Raw genomic sequence first — 19,104 nt, 5'->3', positions numbered from 1 at the left:
CTCATCATCCTCATCCTCCTCATCCTCCTCATCATCATCCTCATCATCCTCATCATCCTCCTCCTCCTCCTCCTCCTCATCATCATCATCACACATCCTGAAGATAAATAGCCTAGACAAGTAACTAAGGTGTTTCTAGTAGCCCTACTGCTAGAACGCTATGGTTCCATTAATGAATTTTGAAGGCTAAGATAATGTTGCAATGAGCCAGGAAGCAAAACTGGAGAAGAGAAAAACAGAGCATATGGATCTATCATAAGAAAAAAAATATCTAGCCAGGTGCAGTGGCTCACACCTGTAATCCCAGAACTTTGGGAGGCTGAGATGGGCAGATCACCTGAGGTCAGGAGTTCGAGACTAGCCTGGCCAACATGGCAAAACCCCGTTTCTACTAAAAATACAAAAATTAGCCGTGCATCATGGTGGGCACCTGTAATCCCAGCTACTTGAGAGGCTGAGGCAGGAGAATCACTTGAACCTGGGAAGTGGAGGTTGCAGTGAGCTGAGACTGAGCCATTGCACTTTAGCCTGGGCAACAGAGGAGCAAGGCTGTCTCAAAAAAACAAAAAGTGTAGTCCCAGCTACTCTGGAGGCTGAGGCAGGAGAATGGCGTAAACCCGGAAGGTGGAGTTTGCAGTGAGCTGAGATCCGGCCACTGCACTCCAGCCCGGGCGACAGAGCGAGACTCCATCTCAGAAAAAAAAAAAAAAAAAAAAAGGAGATGATGTCTCAGATGATCCTTACATTGTGATACACTAGGCACTCAATACATGTGCATAGAAAGAATGAGTATGAAGGGGCAGGTTTTTTGCATAATGGATTAAAACATAATTCAGAATTTTCCCAAATCTTATCCCTTTAGCCCTTGACTCAGATAATAGCAAAGAGAAAACATAAAAGGATGTCCTTTTAGTGAAACATCAAGATACGTCAACGTCTCTGGAAGCAGAGGCCAGAGGATGCAGAACTAGTCTCTTGACTGTAGTACACAGCAAGGCCTGGGCCAGATGTTGTGACTGGTGGGGCTCCTGGCAAGCTGGAGTAAGGGACAAGGAAGGAAGGAGGATGGAAGAAAGGAAGGAGGGAAGGAAAGAAAAGAGAAGGAAGGAAGGAGGTGAGGAAGGAGGGAGGAAGGAGAGAGGAAGGGAAAGAAGGAGGGAGAGAAGGAGGGAAGGAAGAAGGGAAGGAGGAGGGAAGGAAGGAATGAAGGTGGGCAGACAGGCAGGCTATAGTCCTTCCTGGAGTACAGCCAGGAAGGAAGGGAGGGGCCCTAGAGAGGTATGCTGCAGGGAACTGATCAGTGGTGCCCACTGCCCTGGGCTGTCAGACAGTGCTCTGTGCCAGGGACCAGAGCTGTGTTCTTTAAAGGAAAGGGGAGGGTGATGACAACTCTTCTGGGCCTAGAAAAGCAGCCACCACACACAACCATAGTAGGTGACCCAGGAGTATTTTATTTGTTGCAGAGTAAATTAAACCTCGGCCTCCCAAGGTGAGGTTGGCGAGGGGTGCGGTCTGACCAACTCTCACGCATGATAGAGTGAACTTGGTGATGCCTGTGACTGGCTCACCTGCTTTTGAAAGTGTCTCAAGAACCATCTTTGCCAAAGCTTTCCAAACCCTGGCCCTAGCAGCCATCCCCTTCCTTACAGGTTTTCTTGGAAATATGAGAAAGAAATATCTTTTTTTTTTTTTTTTGAGATGGAGTCTCGCTCTGTCACCCGGGCTGGAGTGCAGTGGCTCAATCTCAGCTCACTGCAAGCTCTGCCTCCCGGGTTTACGCCATTCTCCTGCCTCAGCCTCCTGAATAGCTGGGACTACAGGTGCCCGCCACCACGCCCGGCTAGTTTTTTGATATTTTTAGTAAAGACGGGGTTTCACCATGTTAGCCAGGATGGTCTTGATCTCCTGACCTCGTGATCCGCCCATCTCGGCCTCCCAAAGTGCTGGGATTACAGGCGTGAGCCACTGCGCCTGGCTGAAAGAAATATCTTGAAGCTCTAACCCCATGAGCAAAGGAAAGAGAAATGCAGGAAGAGAATCCAGGGAACAAAGTAGACAAGCAGAGGGCGTGGGAAGAAAAGGAGAGAGGAGAAGCAAGAACGGAGGTGGGAGGTGGTAAAGAAAGGCATACAGCCAGTCACACAAGACCACATACTGTGGGATTTCACCTATAGGAAATGTCTAAAACAGGTACATCTGTGGAGACAGAAAGTGGACTGGTGGCTGCCTAGAGCTGGCAGGTTGAGGGGAAATGGAGGGTGACTGTTGATGGGTAAGGAGTTTCTTTTTGTTCTGGAATTAGATAGTGGTGAAGGTTGTGCAACCCTGTGAATACCATAAGCTGCTGAATTTTACACTTCAAATTGGTAAACTGTATGGTATGTGAACTATAAAGCTGTTAATCTCCGCCCCACCTCCACCCACCCAGTGAAGTAGGAGGTGACAGGGGAGAAGTAGGAGGTGATGCCTGGAATCAGGAATCACAAGTAGGTGAAGGAACACCAGGGCCGCTCACCTCGACCTTCAGGCCCGCCTGGAAGCTGATGCCGTCTGGGATGGTTGTCTGAAATTCCGCGATGGTGTAATACTCTTCCTCCACCTGGGGCGGGATGGGCGGCTTCGGCAGGTTGAGGCCTCGAGGCTGGTACGATCACACACAGGGTTATCGCCAATGCTAAGTGCACTCCTGCGACCCTGTGTCGGGGGAGACTAAGGGCCAGGGGCATGCAATCACCCTCAAGGGGGTGCTGGGGACCTAATTGGATTCTAAGGGACAACATGAATAGGACCATGCAGATTGTCATCTCCTCAGTGAGACCTCACTGGCCCATCAGCTTTAGGGCGATGGGAAGAAACGTGGGACATTTGGGTACAATTATGAGAATCTGGAGCAAGACAATATTCTCTGAAATAAGAGGCAGTGATGGTTGTGGAAGGAGCTTAAGTTTGTTAGTAGATCTATCTGGGTTGGAAATACTGATGGTGGGAGTGACCTTGGGCAAATCACCCCCCTCTGAAGCCTCAGTTCTGTCTCCTGTAGAGTGGGCATAACAGTGTCTACCTGGTGGGGTTGCTTCAAGTATTAAATTAATGTTGTGAGGCACTCAGCACATTGCATGGCACGCAACAGATGCTTGATAAATAGCAGACATTAAAAAAATACAACCCCAGCAGAGCAAGACCCCGTCTCAAAAAATAAAGCAAACAAACAAAAAAACCCCAAACCCAACAACCCATTGTTCCAAGTATTGGCTTAAAAGGTACCTAGCAAATTTTACAAAACGGAGTATGAGCGCAGAATATGAGAATGGGACCACACATGATATTTGTGTCTCATCTCAGCTTGGACCTCAAGTTGCTTGACTTGAGAAGATTGATCTAAGACCAAGAGAAGGGCCCAGGGAGGAGAAAGCAGGTCCCGAGGCCCAACTGTCACAGGAGCACTCTGGCCCCGTGGGCCAATTGTTTCACCTGCCTGCACCTCAGTCTTTCCACCTGGGGGTGGGACTAGCATTTATGCAGCCTGCTTCAAAAGGCTGTTGTGTGCACAGGAAAGAGAGCATTTCCGGAAGGGTGAGGGGTGTGCGAGGGGCTAGCGGACACCCCTCACAGCCCTCAAGTCAGTGGCCACTCCCCAGTAGCAAGGGTCCACTTACAATGGTCATGTCCCGGCGAGGAGGGGGTCTCTGCCTCATCTTTGGTGATCCTATGGAGAAACGAGAGCTTATTACACTCATGTGCAGAGTGCTACAGATGAAGATTCCTGAGCTGGGCGCAGGACAGATCTACTCTCTCCTGCAGAAGATTGAACACAGGCGTTTGCATGCCACTGCAACCCTTCCTGCAACAAGAGCCTGGCCAGGAAGGAGCTGCTCACGCGTGGCTCATAGTTGGCTCCGGACTCTCTCTACGTTGCTTTTCTTGGATCTTTTCTACACAGGAATGAAAGGGGATGGTGCTGGATGCTCAAGTCATGGAAATTCTCCAGAAAGGGCAAAAAGCAGTCTTGAGAATAACACAGAGATGGTCCCAATCCAGCTCTGAGGCTCACAGCTGCTGGCACCGGACAGATGATTGGATTCTCTGAGCCACAAGGCCCTCATCTGCAGAACTGGCAGAATGTGTGTCACTCAGGGCAGCAGTGAGGATGAAAGGAAACATCTGTGAAGCTCTTGGCATGTGGCAGGCATGCAGTGAATGTTAACTGCACCTGGTTTTGTGCTCTAGAACAACCCAAACGCAACAATACACACACAAACACACCGACCCAAACACACTTGGGCTGATGACTCAGGGGTTTATACTCTGGAAGCGGCTGCCCTAGCTCTGGGTCTCAGGGCCAGGAGGATGAGGACTTTGCAGTGGTCCAAGGCTCCTGGCTAAGGGCAGAATGTTGACCAGGCTCAGCACGGGTCCACACAGAAGGGTAGTCTGGCGTTGGGGTGTGGAGCAGACTGCTAATCCCTTGAATTCCCATTTACCTGTCTTCTATTAGAATAAATAGCAACAGAGATTGGCCAAGACACTTAGCTGTCTATATAAAGACTTCATTTTCCAGTCACCCTTGCAGCCAGCTATTGCCATGTGACTCAGTTTTGGCAGTGGGATGTAAGACAAAGTAGAAAGTGTGTAGCTTCTGAGCTGTGCACACAGTAGCCAGTGTGACCACTGTGAAACAGCAGAAAGAATGAAACCTGGGATAGGAAAGCAACGCCTCCTTTTTTTTTTTTTTAATGGAGTTTCGCTCTTGTCACCCAGGCTGGAGTGCAATGCACTGCTCTTCATTGGCTGGACTAGTAGTGAGCTGTTCTAGACCAGGTGGACGAAGGCAACAAGATAGATGCAGAGTAATAAGACTCTTGATTGCCCGGAGCTGCCATATCAACCCTGAACATACACACAGACTGTTTTGTGAAAAAGAAATATATATCTAGATTATTTATTGGATGTGTGTATATGTGTATATTCAGTGGTGGTCGGGGGGTGTCTTTGTTTTAGCATCTGAATCAATCTATCTATCTATCTATCTATCTATCTATCTATCTATCTATTTATTTATTTTTGAGAGACAGGGTCTCGCTCTGTTGCCCAGGCTAGAGTGCAGTGGTGCAATCACAGCTCACTGTAGCCTCAATCTCCTGGGTTCAAGTGATCCTCCCCCCTCAGCCACCCTAGTAGCTGGGACTACAGGTGTGTGCCACCATGCCCAGCTAATTAAAAAAAATTTTTTTTGTAGATAGGGGGGTCTTACTATGTTGCCCAGGCTGGTCTCAAACTCCTGGCCTCAAGTGATCCTCCAGCCTCAGCCTCCCAAAGCACTGGGATTATAGTTGTGACCCACTGTGCCCAGCCTGAACCTATACACTAACAAAGACATTGAGGTTGCAGATTTTCATTTGCTCCTCTAGAGTTAATGGGAATACACCTATCCTCTTGGCCATGATTGGCAGATTAGAATCACACAAACTCGGGGATGGGCAGAACTGCCACAGCATGCGAGGAAACATGATCAGTGACTTCTCAGGGCAACTGAGCAAAGTATGAAACTTGGTTGAGGGACTCAAGAAGTTCACTGCCACTTACAAACAGCTGGGAGAAGCCCAGCCAGGGGCAGCGGCCTCATCTCTGTGGCCAGCTGGAAGTCCTTTCTCAACAGCAGAGTCCACCTGCCCTGCATGACCAAGACGGGATCATGGGCACAGTGCATAAGTCCTGGGCACCAGTGTGCCCATGCAGACACGGTATGGTAGCCAGTGTGACCAGGCCGACAACAGCAATGAACTCGACTCTCAGGTGTGTTGGAAACATTAAATGGTAAAATATACATGAGGAGGCTTTGAAAAGCAAGCTGGGAGAGGCACTGTGTTGAAGTAAAGCCCACAGGGTCATCTTCTTTCTCTGGCTTAGAAACGAGGCCACACGGAGCAGTAGAGAGCACAGCACTCCCCAGGTTCAAGTCCCCACCCCTGCTGTCTGCTAGCTGGGGACCTTGGGCACAGCCTCTCACCCTTCAGACTCCCAATCTGTAAAACATAAAAAGTAGTAATTTCCTCGAAGGTAGTTATGAGGAGTCAATTACACTAATTAGAAGGTTTCTGGCATGTAGCAGGTGCTTGAAAAACAGTAGCCAGTGTGACCACTGTGAGATAGCAGAAAGAACGCAACCTAGGATAGGAAAGCAACGCCTCCCATTTTTTTTTCTTTTTTCTTTTTAAATGGAATTTTGCTCGTCACCCAGGCTGGAGTGCAATGGCACGATCTCGGCTCGCTGCAACCTCCGCCTCCCAGGTTCAAGCGATTCTCCTGCCTCAGCCTCCTGAGTAGCTGGGATTACAGGCACCCGCCACCACACCTTGCTAATTTTTGTATTTTTAGTAGAGATGGGGTTTCACCGTGTTGGCCAGGCTGGTCTTGAACTCCTGACCTCAGGCGATCCACCCACCTCGGTCTCCCAAAGTGCTAGGATTACAGGTGTGAGCCACCGTGCCCGGCCAGCAATGCCTCTTGACTCAGATTCTGCAATTCACGGGCTGAATGATCTGGAACAAGTTACCCAGGGTTTCTGGGTGTCTGTTTTCTTATCTGGAGGATGAGGGAGGAGCTGGGCTACTGTGAGGATGAGGGATGATGTGAGAAGCCTTGAGCACAGAGCTGGCACACAGGGGGTCCCGAGTGTTAGAAGCTCGGGCGGGTGTCACTCACTCTGCTTGGTGTCGCCGTCGGGCACTGGGCGGCCTTCAAACCGCCCATCCCTCTGGCTGCTGAGCAGCTCCTTCTCCCTGCCCACTGCATTCTGCTGCCGGGAAACACCATCCAAGTCAAGGGCACCTGGGTGGGAGGGTGAGCCGGGGCCTGGCTTCGGGGGCAAGGGCTCCCCACTGTTCTTCTTTAGGTAGGAGGCGGGGGCCCAGCCTTCTTTGCCCTGGTACCTGTGAGGAGGAGGAAGGATGCTGTCAAACTGCTCCGCCAGGCCCAAAGGAAGAAGCCTTGCTCCTACTGGGAATCACACAACGGGTCCCAGGAAGCAGGAACGAAGGGTCGTGACTGCCCAGGGCCAGAGGTTGGCACACTGTGTATTTCCTCTTGATGATGCCTAAGCCCTCAGCTTGGCATTTTCAAGGCCTTTCCAACCCGGCCTCTACTTGCCCCTCTCACAGCACCCACCACGTCCCACCCAGCCAGCAGGGCACCAGCCTGCACTCTGAATCTCTGTGCTTTGCTGCCCCTTCCCAGCAGTCCCAGCTCTGGGGCCAAAGCCTGGCATAGACAGATGGAGATCTGTTCATGCTGGTTAACACGGAGATTAAACATGTTTTCATATGGGATTAGCAGGTTGAGGGATGGGTCCAGGGCTTGCCAAGCATCAGCTGGCCATCACTAAACACAGAGTGATTGAGGCCCTGACAGATCAGCTCAGTGTCCTCCCAAAAGGGAATTCAATGAGTGTCATCATCACTTAATCCTCTGCAGGAGAGATTCAGTTTTTGAGATAGGGTCTCCCTGTCGCCCAGGTCAGAGTGCAGTGGTGCGATCATAGCTCACCGCAGCCGTGAACTCCTGGGCTCAAGCGATCCTCCCATCTCAGTCTCCTATGTAGCTGGAATCACAGGTACACATCCCCATGCCCAGCTATTTATTTCTTATTTCTTGTAGAGATGGGGTGGGTCTTGCTATGTTGCCCAGGCTGGTCTCGAGCTCCTGGGCTCAAGTGATCTTCCTGTCTTGGCCTCCCAAAATGTTGGGATTACAGGCATGAGCCATCACACCTGGCCAGAATTCAGTTTTAATAGCAATGACCAGAGGGGTCAATCTAGACCAGGGGTATGCGGCAGTCAGTCACACCAGCTGTGACAGCCAGTTGGGTACATCTCTCCCAATCCCTACATTTAGGTAGAAATCTGCAGTTTAGTGTCTATCAATCTTAAAATACGCTCTGAGAGGGAATATCCTAATTAGAAAGTGCCAGGCTGTATATAACCCACACCCTCAGTTTGACACAGTTCATTGTTTGGGGACACAGAGCCATAAGATGGGAGGTGATGTGCAGTGCTGAGTGGACTCTGGGGTGAGAAGGGAATGGGCTGAAATCCTGACCGTCACTTTCTAGCGTCAACCAAATCTCGAGATGACTGCAGCCCTTACTGACATCCTAACTACAACCTCGGGAGCGACCTTGAGACTAATTAAGCCACTGTTGAATTCCAGAGCCACTAAGTTTTGGGACAATTCATTATGCAGCAAGATAACACATACTATTCAATATATGTTTCTTATCCTTTTAAAAAAGTTTAAAAAAAATTAAGTCTTTAAATTTTAGAGACGGTGTCTTGTTGTGTTGCCTAGGCTGGAGTGGCACCATCATAGCTCATCACAGCTTCAAACTCCTGGGCTGTGATCCTCCTGCCTCAGCCTCCCGGGTGGCTGGGACTGCAGGCATGCATCACATGTCTGGCTAATTTAAAAGGTTTTTATGCAGAGATGGGATCTTGCTATGTTGCCTGGGCTGGTCTTGAATTCCCGGCCTCGAGTGATCCTCCTGCCTTACCTCCTAAAGTACTGGGATTACAGGCATGAGCCACTGTGCCCGGCCCATGTTTGCTATTTGATATGGTTTGGTTGTGTCCCCATTGAAATCTCAACTTGAATTGTATCTCCCAGAATTCCCACGTGTTGTGGGAGGGACTCGGGGGAGGTCACTGAATCATGGGGGCTGGTCTTCCTGTGCTATTCTCGTGATAGTGAGTAAGTCTCATGAGATCTGATGGGTTTATTAGGGGTTTCCACTTCTGCTTCTTCCTCATTTTCTCTTGCTGATGCTATGTAAGAAGTACTTTTCGCCTCCCGCCATGATTCTGAGGCCTCCCCAGCCATGTGGAACTGTAAATCCAATTAAACCTCTTTGTCTTCCCAGTCTTGGGTATATCTTTATCAGCAGCATGAAAACAGACTAATACACTATTACTATCATTATCCTTCTTCAAATTTAAGTTCTGAGATCTCCCTCAGGAAGGCTTCCTGATCCCCAGGCTGAGAAGCCCCTCTTCTCTGTACCAAAGTCCCCATGCATCCCTCCAACACGGCCAACCACCTGCTCTATCACTGTTTATGAGTCTGTCTTCTGCACTGGGTGGTGTGAGCTCCTGTGTCTTGCTCACTGTCGACTTCTCAGCTCCCAGAACAGGGCTGGGCCCAGCAGAGATTCTTGGTGTTTGCTGAATGAATGAATGAATGAATGAATGCAGTGCTACATGCTTAGCCTCCTGGAAATGGCCCAAATGTCCTGCCACACATCACGGCGCAGACACTAGATCGCAGGGACTTTGGCTTCCTCTCTTGCCCTAATTTCCCATGGTCACACCCTGCCTATTGGGGGTGATCAAGAAGGGGTTCCCAGGACTTTCATTATTAAAACTGGGGAAGTCCCAGGCAAGGCGAGGACCAGCTGGCCACCCTGCCTGCCTGGGAGGCTCTGATTTCATCACATAGGTGAAAGGGCTGTCAAAGGTGTTTGGAACGCAGATGCCCTGCTTTCACCAATGAACTTTGAGAGATGAGGGCAGATTATTAGCCTAGGATGAATTACAGTCCATGAGCGTTTATGCACCATCTTGTTCTCAGTATGGGGCTGGAGGGGGCTGTCACTCACATGGGGCAGTTTCGGCCTCCAATTCCTCATTATGAGAAACATCTGGAGGTGGAAACCAGCCTTGCTTAACAGGGTTGATGCTATCTGTGGTTCAGTGTGTTTGAAGAAAGTTTTGCTTATTATGGACTTTTAGGGAAGGATACGGGCAGGGAGAGAGGCCAAACAACACAGAGAAGTATCCTTTTATGGTTCAGGCAGAAGCTTCACCCAGATGCAATCACTGACTGACCTCTGTGAAGCCAGAGCCCACGTGGCCCCAAACCCACCCAGCAACAGTGGGAGGCAGCAGCTGGTACCTGATCTTCCACCAGCCTTCCAGGTTTTTCTGGATGACCTCCACCACAGCCCCTCTCTCCAGGTTCATTTCATCCTGGTCCCGAGCTGTGTACGGATAGATGACCGTGTACTTCTCCTCTGTGGGGACAAAAGGAAGCTGGGGTCAGAAGAGGACACCAAGAGACCTGGGATGCTGTGATCCCTGGGATGCCCTTGCCCATCGGAGGGAAGATTTCCTTCAGAGATTTCTGGGCACCCCCCCTGGCCCTGACCTAGCCCTGGACAGCCCTGTGCAAGCAGCAACAGAACACAGGACAAATGGCAGGTCTCGATCCCTCTGAAACTCCTCAGCGCCACACACTCAGCCTCACGCCTCACCTGCTTCTACAGTATGTCCAGCCATGGCATTCTCATCCCCCTTATCCCTGTTTATTGCCCCCCACCCATACCAGGAATTACCTTGTAACTCAACATATATTTGACTTATTTATTGTGTTTCGTAAGTGTGTGTCTGTTTCCTTTGCTGGAATATGAGCTCCAGGAAGGCAGGGCTTTGTCTGTCTTGTTCATTCCTATGTCTCCAGCACTGGGCATGGCGCTTGGAATGTTGAGCAAATCAGTCAATATGCAGCAAATGAGCAAGACCTGAAGGTCTGATGGGAGCCACCTCGCTCACACAGAGGGGGTTAAGCTGTCTGTGGCTCCTTACCAGCTCCTGCTGGTAGAGAGTTCAGGGAGAAGCTGAACTTTGGCAGTGCAGGGTTTCAGGCTGAAATCACTACCGAGGAAGACACAGTTCATGATTTTCATGACCTTGCTGGTAGCTGATTTTCACTTTTATTAATTATGTTCAAGTCTTTGAATCCAACGATGCTCGAAGCTTCAACTTTCATTCGTGTGACTGGGATGCCTTCTATCCCACTCTGTGGTCCCCCGACCCCTGAAACTGTGGGATCCTCCTTACAGCCTCACCCTCCTCCCTGAGAGCTGCCCCCAGCTGCGTCCCTCCCACAGTAGCCCTGGAGGGCCTGGGCTTGGCGGGGCAGGTTGCTCACTGGCAGGGTGTCCCACAGAGCTAGAACAGCTCCCACCCCCAGTGTTATCTGCTCTGGCAGCTGAAATGGAGAAAAATGGATGTGTATCTCAAGGGAGCCCAGCAAGGAGAGGAAAGGGCTCTCCTGTTTTGGTTACTTTTCTGCCCCTGGTGAGTGCCTGAGCCAGCTGTGGCCTGGTGTCATGGTTAACATGCTGCTGCAGACACTATCTCTTTGGGAAAACACCACATGCCGTCCACAGCCTGCCCAGCTGGTACAGAGGGAGGCGGCAAACACACAGGGCGTTTATTTATGTATTGATCTGGCCTGCTGACCTGCTCGGTGGGGGCTGAGCTGACTCGAGCTGCACATATCCTGTGCTCAGTACAGTCCGCTGTTCCCCTACTTCACGGAAGCTGCAGGCTGGGCTGCTGGGCTGGGAGGGGTGGACGGAAGAATCCAGGCACACAGAAGTTCTGTTTGGTTCGGGCAGAAAAGGGTGCCCACTTGGGTCCCAGAATGAGGGCAGTCAGTCCTATGAGCCTGGACTCCTGGAGTCCCGCACCCTTCAGCTGAGTTGCACGGACAGATTTTCCACCACCCGCGTTCCTCTCTGGGATCTGTGGATTGCTCAGTGATTGCACACACAGCAGAGGGTGGAAGACCTTGTAGCCTGCAGGCCTGCGGGGGCTTCCTCCCTAGCGTGCATTTGCCCTTCCTCTGGTGGTGCTACCAGCCTTTGTTGCCATGGCTTAGGTGAGGCCAAGCTCACCACCTCCTGGAGGGAAGGAGTAAGTGTGGGACCCTGGCCTGGCCAAAGCGTTGCAACTCCCGGCCACTGTGACTGGTTTTATGGATGGCAAGTGACCCTACTGGGTCAGCTGGAAACAATCCTAGGACTTGTGTTGAAGGAGAAGCTCTTTCTTTGGTGATGTCCCTGAAAGGTACTTGGAATTGCTGTCATCACGAGAGAATGGTGCCAACAAGCAGAGAGGTGGTGAGAGTCCCAGGTCCTGATGACAGTTTCAAACCCCCAGATCCAGCTCTGCTTGAAGCTAGCCCTATCCTGGGCTTTTTAGTGATATAAGTCAATATATTTCCCCTTTTGCTTAACCTGGTTTACATGGATTTCTTTCCCTTGCAACTCAAACGAGCCTGAATGAAGGACCAGGTCACTGGTTCAGCCTTATAGAAACCCACAGGCATCATTTTTTAACCTGAGAAACTTTAGAGCCCCAAGGCCAAGAAATACCCAAGGCTCGCTCCTCCCAAACCCACATGCCAACAACATACATGTCACACGAGACAGATGAGATCACTGTTTCTCACATGCAACAGGCACGGGCGGTCCCAGAGCAGGGAGGCTCATGCAGGTGCAGGGACCTGGCTCCAAACACCAAACGGGGAAGAGAACTCCGAGGTAGGCACCTTGACGCCAGCTGATGGCATACAAGTCCCCCAGAGTCCGGCGGCGGCCCACAGGCCGGGGCAGAGACCAATACCTCCATGAGACTGGATGGGCAGCATGTGGGAGGAAGGGCAGAGGGCACAGGTGAGAAGAAAGCACCACAATGTGTAGAGGCAAAGGTGGCACCAAGCACATGTCCCCATCCAGGAGAGCATTACCTCTGAGTCTATTCCAAGCCCCAGGCATCTTAGGAAGACCAAGATCCTAAGTATTAACCGTGAACTTGGGTGAAGAGGCTTCTAGTAGACATAATTGCATTCCTAGCATGATTATAAAGAGGCGCTAGGCTGAGGTGGGAAGATCACTTGAGCCCAAGAGTTCAACGTTGCAATGAGCCATGATTGTGCCACTGCATTCCAGCCTGAGTGACAGAGCGAGACCCCATCTCAAAAAAAAAGGACCAGGCGAAGTCACTCATGCCTGTAATCCCGTAATTCCAGCACTTTGAGAGGCCAAGGTGGGTGGATCACTTGAGGTCAGGAGTCTGAGATCAGCCTGGCCAACATGGCAAAACACCGTTTCTACTGAAAATACGAAAACTAGCTGGGCGTGGTGGTGCACGCCTGTAATCCCAGCTACTCGAGAGGCTGAGGCAGGAGAATCACTTGAACCCAGGAGGCAGAGGTTGCAGTGAGCTGAGATTGTGCTACTGCACTTCAGCCTCGGCAACTGAGCAAGACTGTCTCAAAAAAAAAAAAAAAAAAAAACATAAACAAATAAATAAAAAAACAAAAGTACTACCTGTGGTCCGGGGAAGAAAATAAATGTACACACTCAAGAAAATGTGGTCTCGCTCCCATCTTCTAGCTGTGTGACCCTGGGCAAGTCTCCCTACCTCTCAGAGCCTGTTTCCTCATCTGTAAAACAGGACAGCAACGAGTGCCCGACAGAGATGCTGTCATGGTGGTCATCATTCACCATCTCAGGGGTTCTAGTTTCCACGCACCACATCACTACCCCTTAATCTGACTTGATTCTGGTGGTAACCCTGTGTTATCCCTGCCTAGTGCCTGGCGGGCCTCACAAACACAGAGCAAACCAACAGATTTTACTCTGAGGGGCGCTGGCTGTAATACAACTCGATGCAAAACCATATGTCAATGTTTTGCTAACCTTTGAGCATAGAAACACCCCCTTCTCCTCACCCTCTTTTCTGATAAAGATACGCTTTATGTGGCTCTGTGCTTTCTCGTAACAGTCAACTAAAAGCCAAAAAAACTCAACTCTAGGTAAGGTATTGCTGATACAATAATAACTGTTACTAGTCACTTACTGTTCTAGGTTCTTTGTAGGTGGATCTCATTTAATTTATTCAAAGATCCCATGATGTAGATATCATTGTTTCGATTTTTAGATGAGAGGCTGAGGCTTAGAGAGGTTAAATGACTGGCCCAAGATCACTCAACCAGGAAGTGGTACAGCTGGATTAAAATTGAGGTGTGTCTGATTCTTAAGCCCCTGTTGATGAGTGAAGTGAACTCACTAACTGCCCTACTTTTAGGAATGTTTCTACGGGGGAAAGGGAGTTGGTTGGGACTTAGCATTTCTGGCATGGCAGGAATCACCATTCAGGACATGTGTAGGGAAGGTTCTCTGGGCAACAACGGACGTGTGTCTGTGGGTGAGTGGAGGGGGACCCCTGGTCAGGGCCACTTCAACCCACAGAGAAAGCAGAGGTTTTTAAACAGATGGGGTCAAACGTCTTGCAAATGAGCTGAAGCAGCTCCAGCACCTTGGCCGCCAGAATCATTCTAGGGAGAAATAGTGAACTGTTTTTGAGGATCAGGCTGGGGCCCTCCTGGGGTCCCATGAAAGGGTTAGGGCTCGAGCTCCAGGAAGGCTCACCTAGGTTGCTACCAAAGGCCCCTAAGAGCGGGCGGGCTTGCCCCTCAGCACTAATACCATGGCCTGGTTTCCGGTTCACAGGCCATGGAGCCTGAGCCAGTGAGCTGCTGAGAAGCAGAGGCAGAGGCCTCAAGAAGAGACTGGGTGAAAAGGCAACCCAGTATAGGCGATGACTGCACAGGTCCTCCCCAGTGAGCAAAGGCTCGAGCTCCTCCCTACCTTCTTCAGGCTGCAGAGAAAACTCATCCTGCACCCCATCCTGGCCTTCGAGGCACGTTGCGGGGACCCAGCCTTGCTCCTCAGCAGTGCTGACGAACCACCAACCTGGGGAAGCGAGAGTGCAGAATGATGTTAGTTGCGTCAAGCATGAGGCCAGGGGGTCAGAATGTAACAATCTATTCAGCCTCTATACCAGTGAATGTACAGGGTAAGGCGAAAGTTACCATTTTATTGGTAGAACACAACTACCAATGTTACCTGCTAACTGCTAAAAGTAAGTCCAGAAACTTGCTCCTGAGCCTGGGACAGGGAATAGTAAAGTCATCTTAAATGACAACAATAAAGAGGCCGGGCACGGTGGCTCATACCTGTAATCCCAGCACTTTGGGTGGATTACTTGAGCCCAGGAGTTCAAGATCAGCATGGGCAACATGACAAAATCCTGTCTGCATGAAAAATTAAAAACTTAGCCAGGCATGGTGGTGCATGCTTGTAATCCCAGCTACTCGGGAGGCTGAGTTGGGAGGATCACCTGAGCCCAGGAGGTCAAGGTTGCAGTGAGCTATGATTGTGCCACTGCACTCCAGCCTGGGCAACAGAGTGAGACCCCCATCTCAAAAAAAAAAAAAAAAATGAACGTTCACCTTCACTAAGATGTGTGATGCACCCATCATTTCACTTGCATTAAATACAATCTTCACATTATCATCCCAATTGCACACATGAGGAAACTGAGGCTCAAAGAGGCAAACCGATTTGTCCAAGTTCACGTGGCTTGTGGTAGAGCGGCGATGCGTGCACAGGGCTGTTTGATGCTAAAGGCATTGCCCTTATCTGCGACGCAGATTTAGCATCTGCTTCAGAGGCCTCTGACCCAGGCTCAGACATTGCCTAACGACAAGGGCCTGCATGGGGCCTGTGGTAGGGACAATAATGACCCCTCGTCCCGCAAAGATGTCCGTGTCCGAATCCCTCAAACCTGTAAATATATTAAGTTATGTGGCACTAGGGAATGAAGGTTGCTAATCTGCTGACCTAAAAATAGGGAGTTGATCCCAGATTCTCTGGGTGGGCCTAATGTAATTCCAGGGCTCCTTAATGTGCCAGAAGGAGGCAGAAGTCATGGGGAGATGCGGCTGTTGAGGCAAGACACAGAGAGGTGCAACATTGCTGGCACTGAAGAAGGAAGAAGGGGCCGTGAGCCAAGGCGGCTTCCAGGATCTGGAAAAGGCAAGGAAACAGATCCTATTCGGAATCTGAAGAAAGCAATGGGGCCCTGTTGATCCCTTGATTTTAGGTCAGTGAGACCATGCTGAACTTCTGACCCACAGACTATCAGATAATAAATACGTGCCGTTGGCCGGGCGCGGTGGCTCACGCACGGTGGTTTTACGATTTTCTAAAGATTCGTATTTGTAAATATTTGTACGAAGATAAGGAAACTGTCGTAATACAATGACAGCAATGACAACAATGTGTCAGATACTGTCCTCAGTGCTGCACGTCCACTCCTAGCTTGCTAGATCTTCACCACAGCCTTATGAGGTGTGTATTATTATTGCCCCCATTTTACAGATGGGGAAGCTGAGGCTTAGTGACTCTCTCAGAGTCACAAAGATAGAAAGTGGCAGAGTCAGGATTCAAACCCAGGTTATCTCTGAGCTCTTAACCATTTTCACTAATGCCTCACAAACTGCTGGAGGGAGGATAAATCAAAACAGCCACTGTTTTGGAAGCAGATAAGTTGGTGGTATCTTAAAATTTAAAGTATGTGTGTCTTGGCTAGGTACAGTGGCTCACGCCTGTAATCCCAGCAGTTTGGGAGGCCGAGGTGGGTGGATCACCTGAGGCCAGGAGTTTGAGACCAGCCTGACCAGTATGGTGAAACCCTGTCTCTACTAAAAATACAAAACTTGGCCAGGCATGGTGGCGTGTGCCTGTAGTCCCAGCTACTCAGGAGGCTGAGACAGGAGAATCACTTGAACCCGGGAGGTAGAGGTTGCAGGGAGCCGAGATCACGCCACTGCACTCCAGCTGGGGCAACATGGCGAGTGTCCATCTCCAAAAAATCTAAATAAATAAAATAAAATATGTGTATCTTAGGGTCCAGCTGTTTTACTTCTTGGAATCTAACCTAAAGAAACACTGACATGCACACAGACATGTTCACACTGGAGTACAAATACGAATATATGAACGTGGCTCACTCGGGCATTGAATACTACGCAGATGTGAAAAAGTATCAGAGGAGCTAGACAGCAACTAAAAAAAGTTGCAGATCAAAATGTATACAATGACACCATTGGGTTTTTAAAAAACTCACAAAAATACATATATGTACATACAAAATATGATGTGTTTGCGTATATGTACAAGTATATATGTATGAATGAGTATGTGTATGTGTGAGTGTATATATTCACATGTATGCACACGTACACACACACACACAAGTGTATATAACATTTTCAAGAAAGATTCATACCTAATGGATAGAACGGTTATCTGGGGTTCAGAAAGGGGGTTAGGGTTGAAGCTGGCAGAAAAAATAGATTTTAGTTTTATCATTAATCTTCTAAGAATAATGTATCCATGTATTACTTGAATAAGTACAACATAATTGAAAATAAATGTCATCAGTGTGTTGGCTACTTGAAGAGGTACCCACTCACCCTCTCCCTTCTTTTTGCTGCCCTCTGCACATACCAACACTCTTCCTGGCCCCTACTCTTCTTCCCAGTCACCCAAGCTTCCTGACTTCCTGCAAGCTGGGGGCCCAGGGCAGTGGGTGCTCCTGCCTTTACATCCCCACGGTGTGTCCTAGCCACAGCACACAATCTGCATACACTCATTCTCAGGAATTGGAAAGTCACATGGCCTTGGGGGCTGCTGGAGTTGGTTTGGAATTCCGGTTCTGCAGCCTGTTGTGCGATGCAGGGTGAGTGACTGAGTCACTTGGAGTCATGGTTGTATTAGCTGTGAAGCAGGGATGGCAACTCCTATGTTGAGTAACGAAGGAAGTTTGCCTGGCTGGCGCTGGTCTCATGACTAATGCCACCACCATCCAGATGATGTTGGAAACATCGTCCTTCTCGTTCTTTGGACCTCAACTAGCCATTGGGCTGTCACAGAGACTGACCCACTAATGATATGATTAGCTAACGTCACATGTTAGCCACAACAAACCCAGTGGTTTCCACTGCATTTTCCCAGGGAGGATCTGCTTATTTCCTGCTCTTCGCCTTCAATGGGGTGCGATGGCTGCTTTGTAGCTAAGGAAGGCAAAGGGGAAGGAAACCCACATTTTTTGGAGCATCTACTGTGTGCTAAGCACAAGTTTAAGCACTCTTTGTATATCATCTCACTTAATCTTTACAATCACTCTTCACAGCAGAAGTTTTTATTCTGTAGATAAGAAAACTAACAGTCAGAGAATGAAGCCACCTGAACCACTGTGAAATGTGGAATTCCGATGGAAATCCAGGTTAAGTGGCTCAATCATACCACATCCTGTCCCAGACCCAGCCAGCGTCCATGACCAGCGGTCCCTGTGATGGGCAGGTAGGCTAAGGAGACAGGGAATGTGTCTGTCCCATTAGAGCCCAGAGCGATGGAGCCGTCTTGAAGACTCCCACGGGTAAGCAAAGGCAAACCAACAGAGCACATTTCCAGTGAATGCTGGACTGTGTCTGCAAGTACTTTAGAACCAGAAGGAATGTTTACAAAATGTGAACGTCAGAACAAATCGGTACCATCTGAACCAACAGGATAATGGTGAGTGGTGACCAGGTGGGATATTCGAGCACAGTGATTAAACAGGGGCCTCTTTCTAGGAGACCCTAGGCCGGATCTATGGGAAATGGCCAGTATGCACTGACCATTTCAGTTTCTGAATTTCCAAATGTTTCCTGTCCTAGGGGCCTGGTGACAGGGTAGTAGGAGAGGGAGATGGTCTAGGTCCCCACCTGACTCATTCTTCTCGATGATGTCCACCACCTGCCCCACGCTGAGGCTGATCTCCGAACTCTCCTGCTTCTGGTAGTTGGCCACCACCACATACTGCTCCAGGACCATGGGGTCCACTGAGGTTTGGTCACCCCCTGTGGATAGGAAACAGACATGACATCTGGCCACCACCATGCTCGAAAGAGCAGGAGCCAGAGTAGTAGGGCGGGTTAAGAGGACATTCCAAATAAAAAAGAAGCAGTTACAGGACTCGTCTCAAGGGTGACTTCATCTATTCATTCTTCTATTCATGTGCTTACTCAACCACCAAATTGACCAAGTGCTATTCTGTGCAGGCACTGGGGTTTCAGTCGATTAAGATATGGTACCTGCCCTGAAGATGTTCACAGCCTAGTAGGAAAGCTCATTCATTCATACTTAGCCATTCCTCCATCCATCTGTCCATCCATCCACTTGTCCATCCATATGTCTGTCCGTCTGTCCATCCATCCATCCATCTGTCCTCCATTATTCATCCATCCATCATCCATCCAACCAAACATTCATCTATCTGCCATTCATTCAACCATCTATCCACTCATGATCTATCCAATTAAACACCATCATCCATCAACCATCCCATCATCCATCCAAAATCACTTGCCTATTAA

At 49.5% G+C, this 19,104-nt stretch overlaps 1 protein-coding gene across 1 annotated transcript in view; it reads right to left on the bottom strand.

Moving 5' to 3' along the window:
- The window catches only part of SH3PXD2B (SH3 and PX domains 2B), a 118,504-nt gene that overhangs the window by 11,103 nt on the left and 88,297 nt on the right, over positions 1-19,104 (bottom strand). Inside the window, exons 7-12 of the mRNA XM_023218943.1 lie at positions 18,454-18,588; positions 14,489-14,593; positions 9,943-10,060; positions 6,703-6,929; positions 3,657-3,706; positions 2,516-2,641 (exon numbers count right to left, since the gene is read on the bottom strand). Coding sequence (XP_023074711.1) covers positions 2,516-2,641; positions 3,657-3,706; positions 6,703-6,929; positions 9,943-10,060; positions 14,489-14,593; positions 18,454-18,588 — 761 coding nt within the window. The remainder of the gene's footprint in view (positions 1-2,515; positions 2,642-3,656; positions 3,707-6,702; positions 6,930-9,942; positions 10,061-14,488; positions 14,594-18,453; positions 18,589-19,104) is intronic.

Source organism: Piliocolobus tephrosceles, chromosome 4, assembly GCF_002776525.5.
Source record: "Piliocolobus tephrosceles isolate RC106 chromosome 4, ASM277652v3, whole genome shotgun sequence".
NCBI classification, from domain to species: Eukaryota; Metazoa; Chordata; class Mammalia; order Primates; family Cercopithecidae; genus Piliocolobus; species Piliocolobus tephrosceles.
This window is presented reverse-complemented; position numbering and strand designations above follow the sequence as displayed.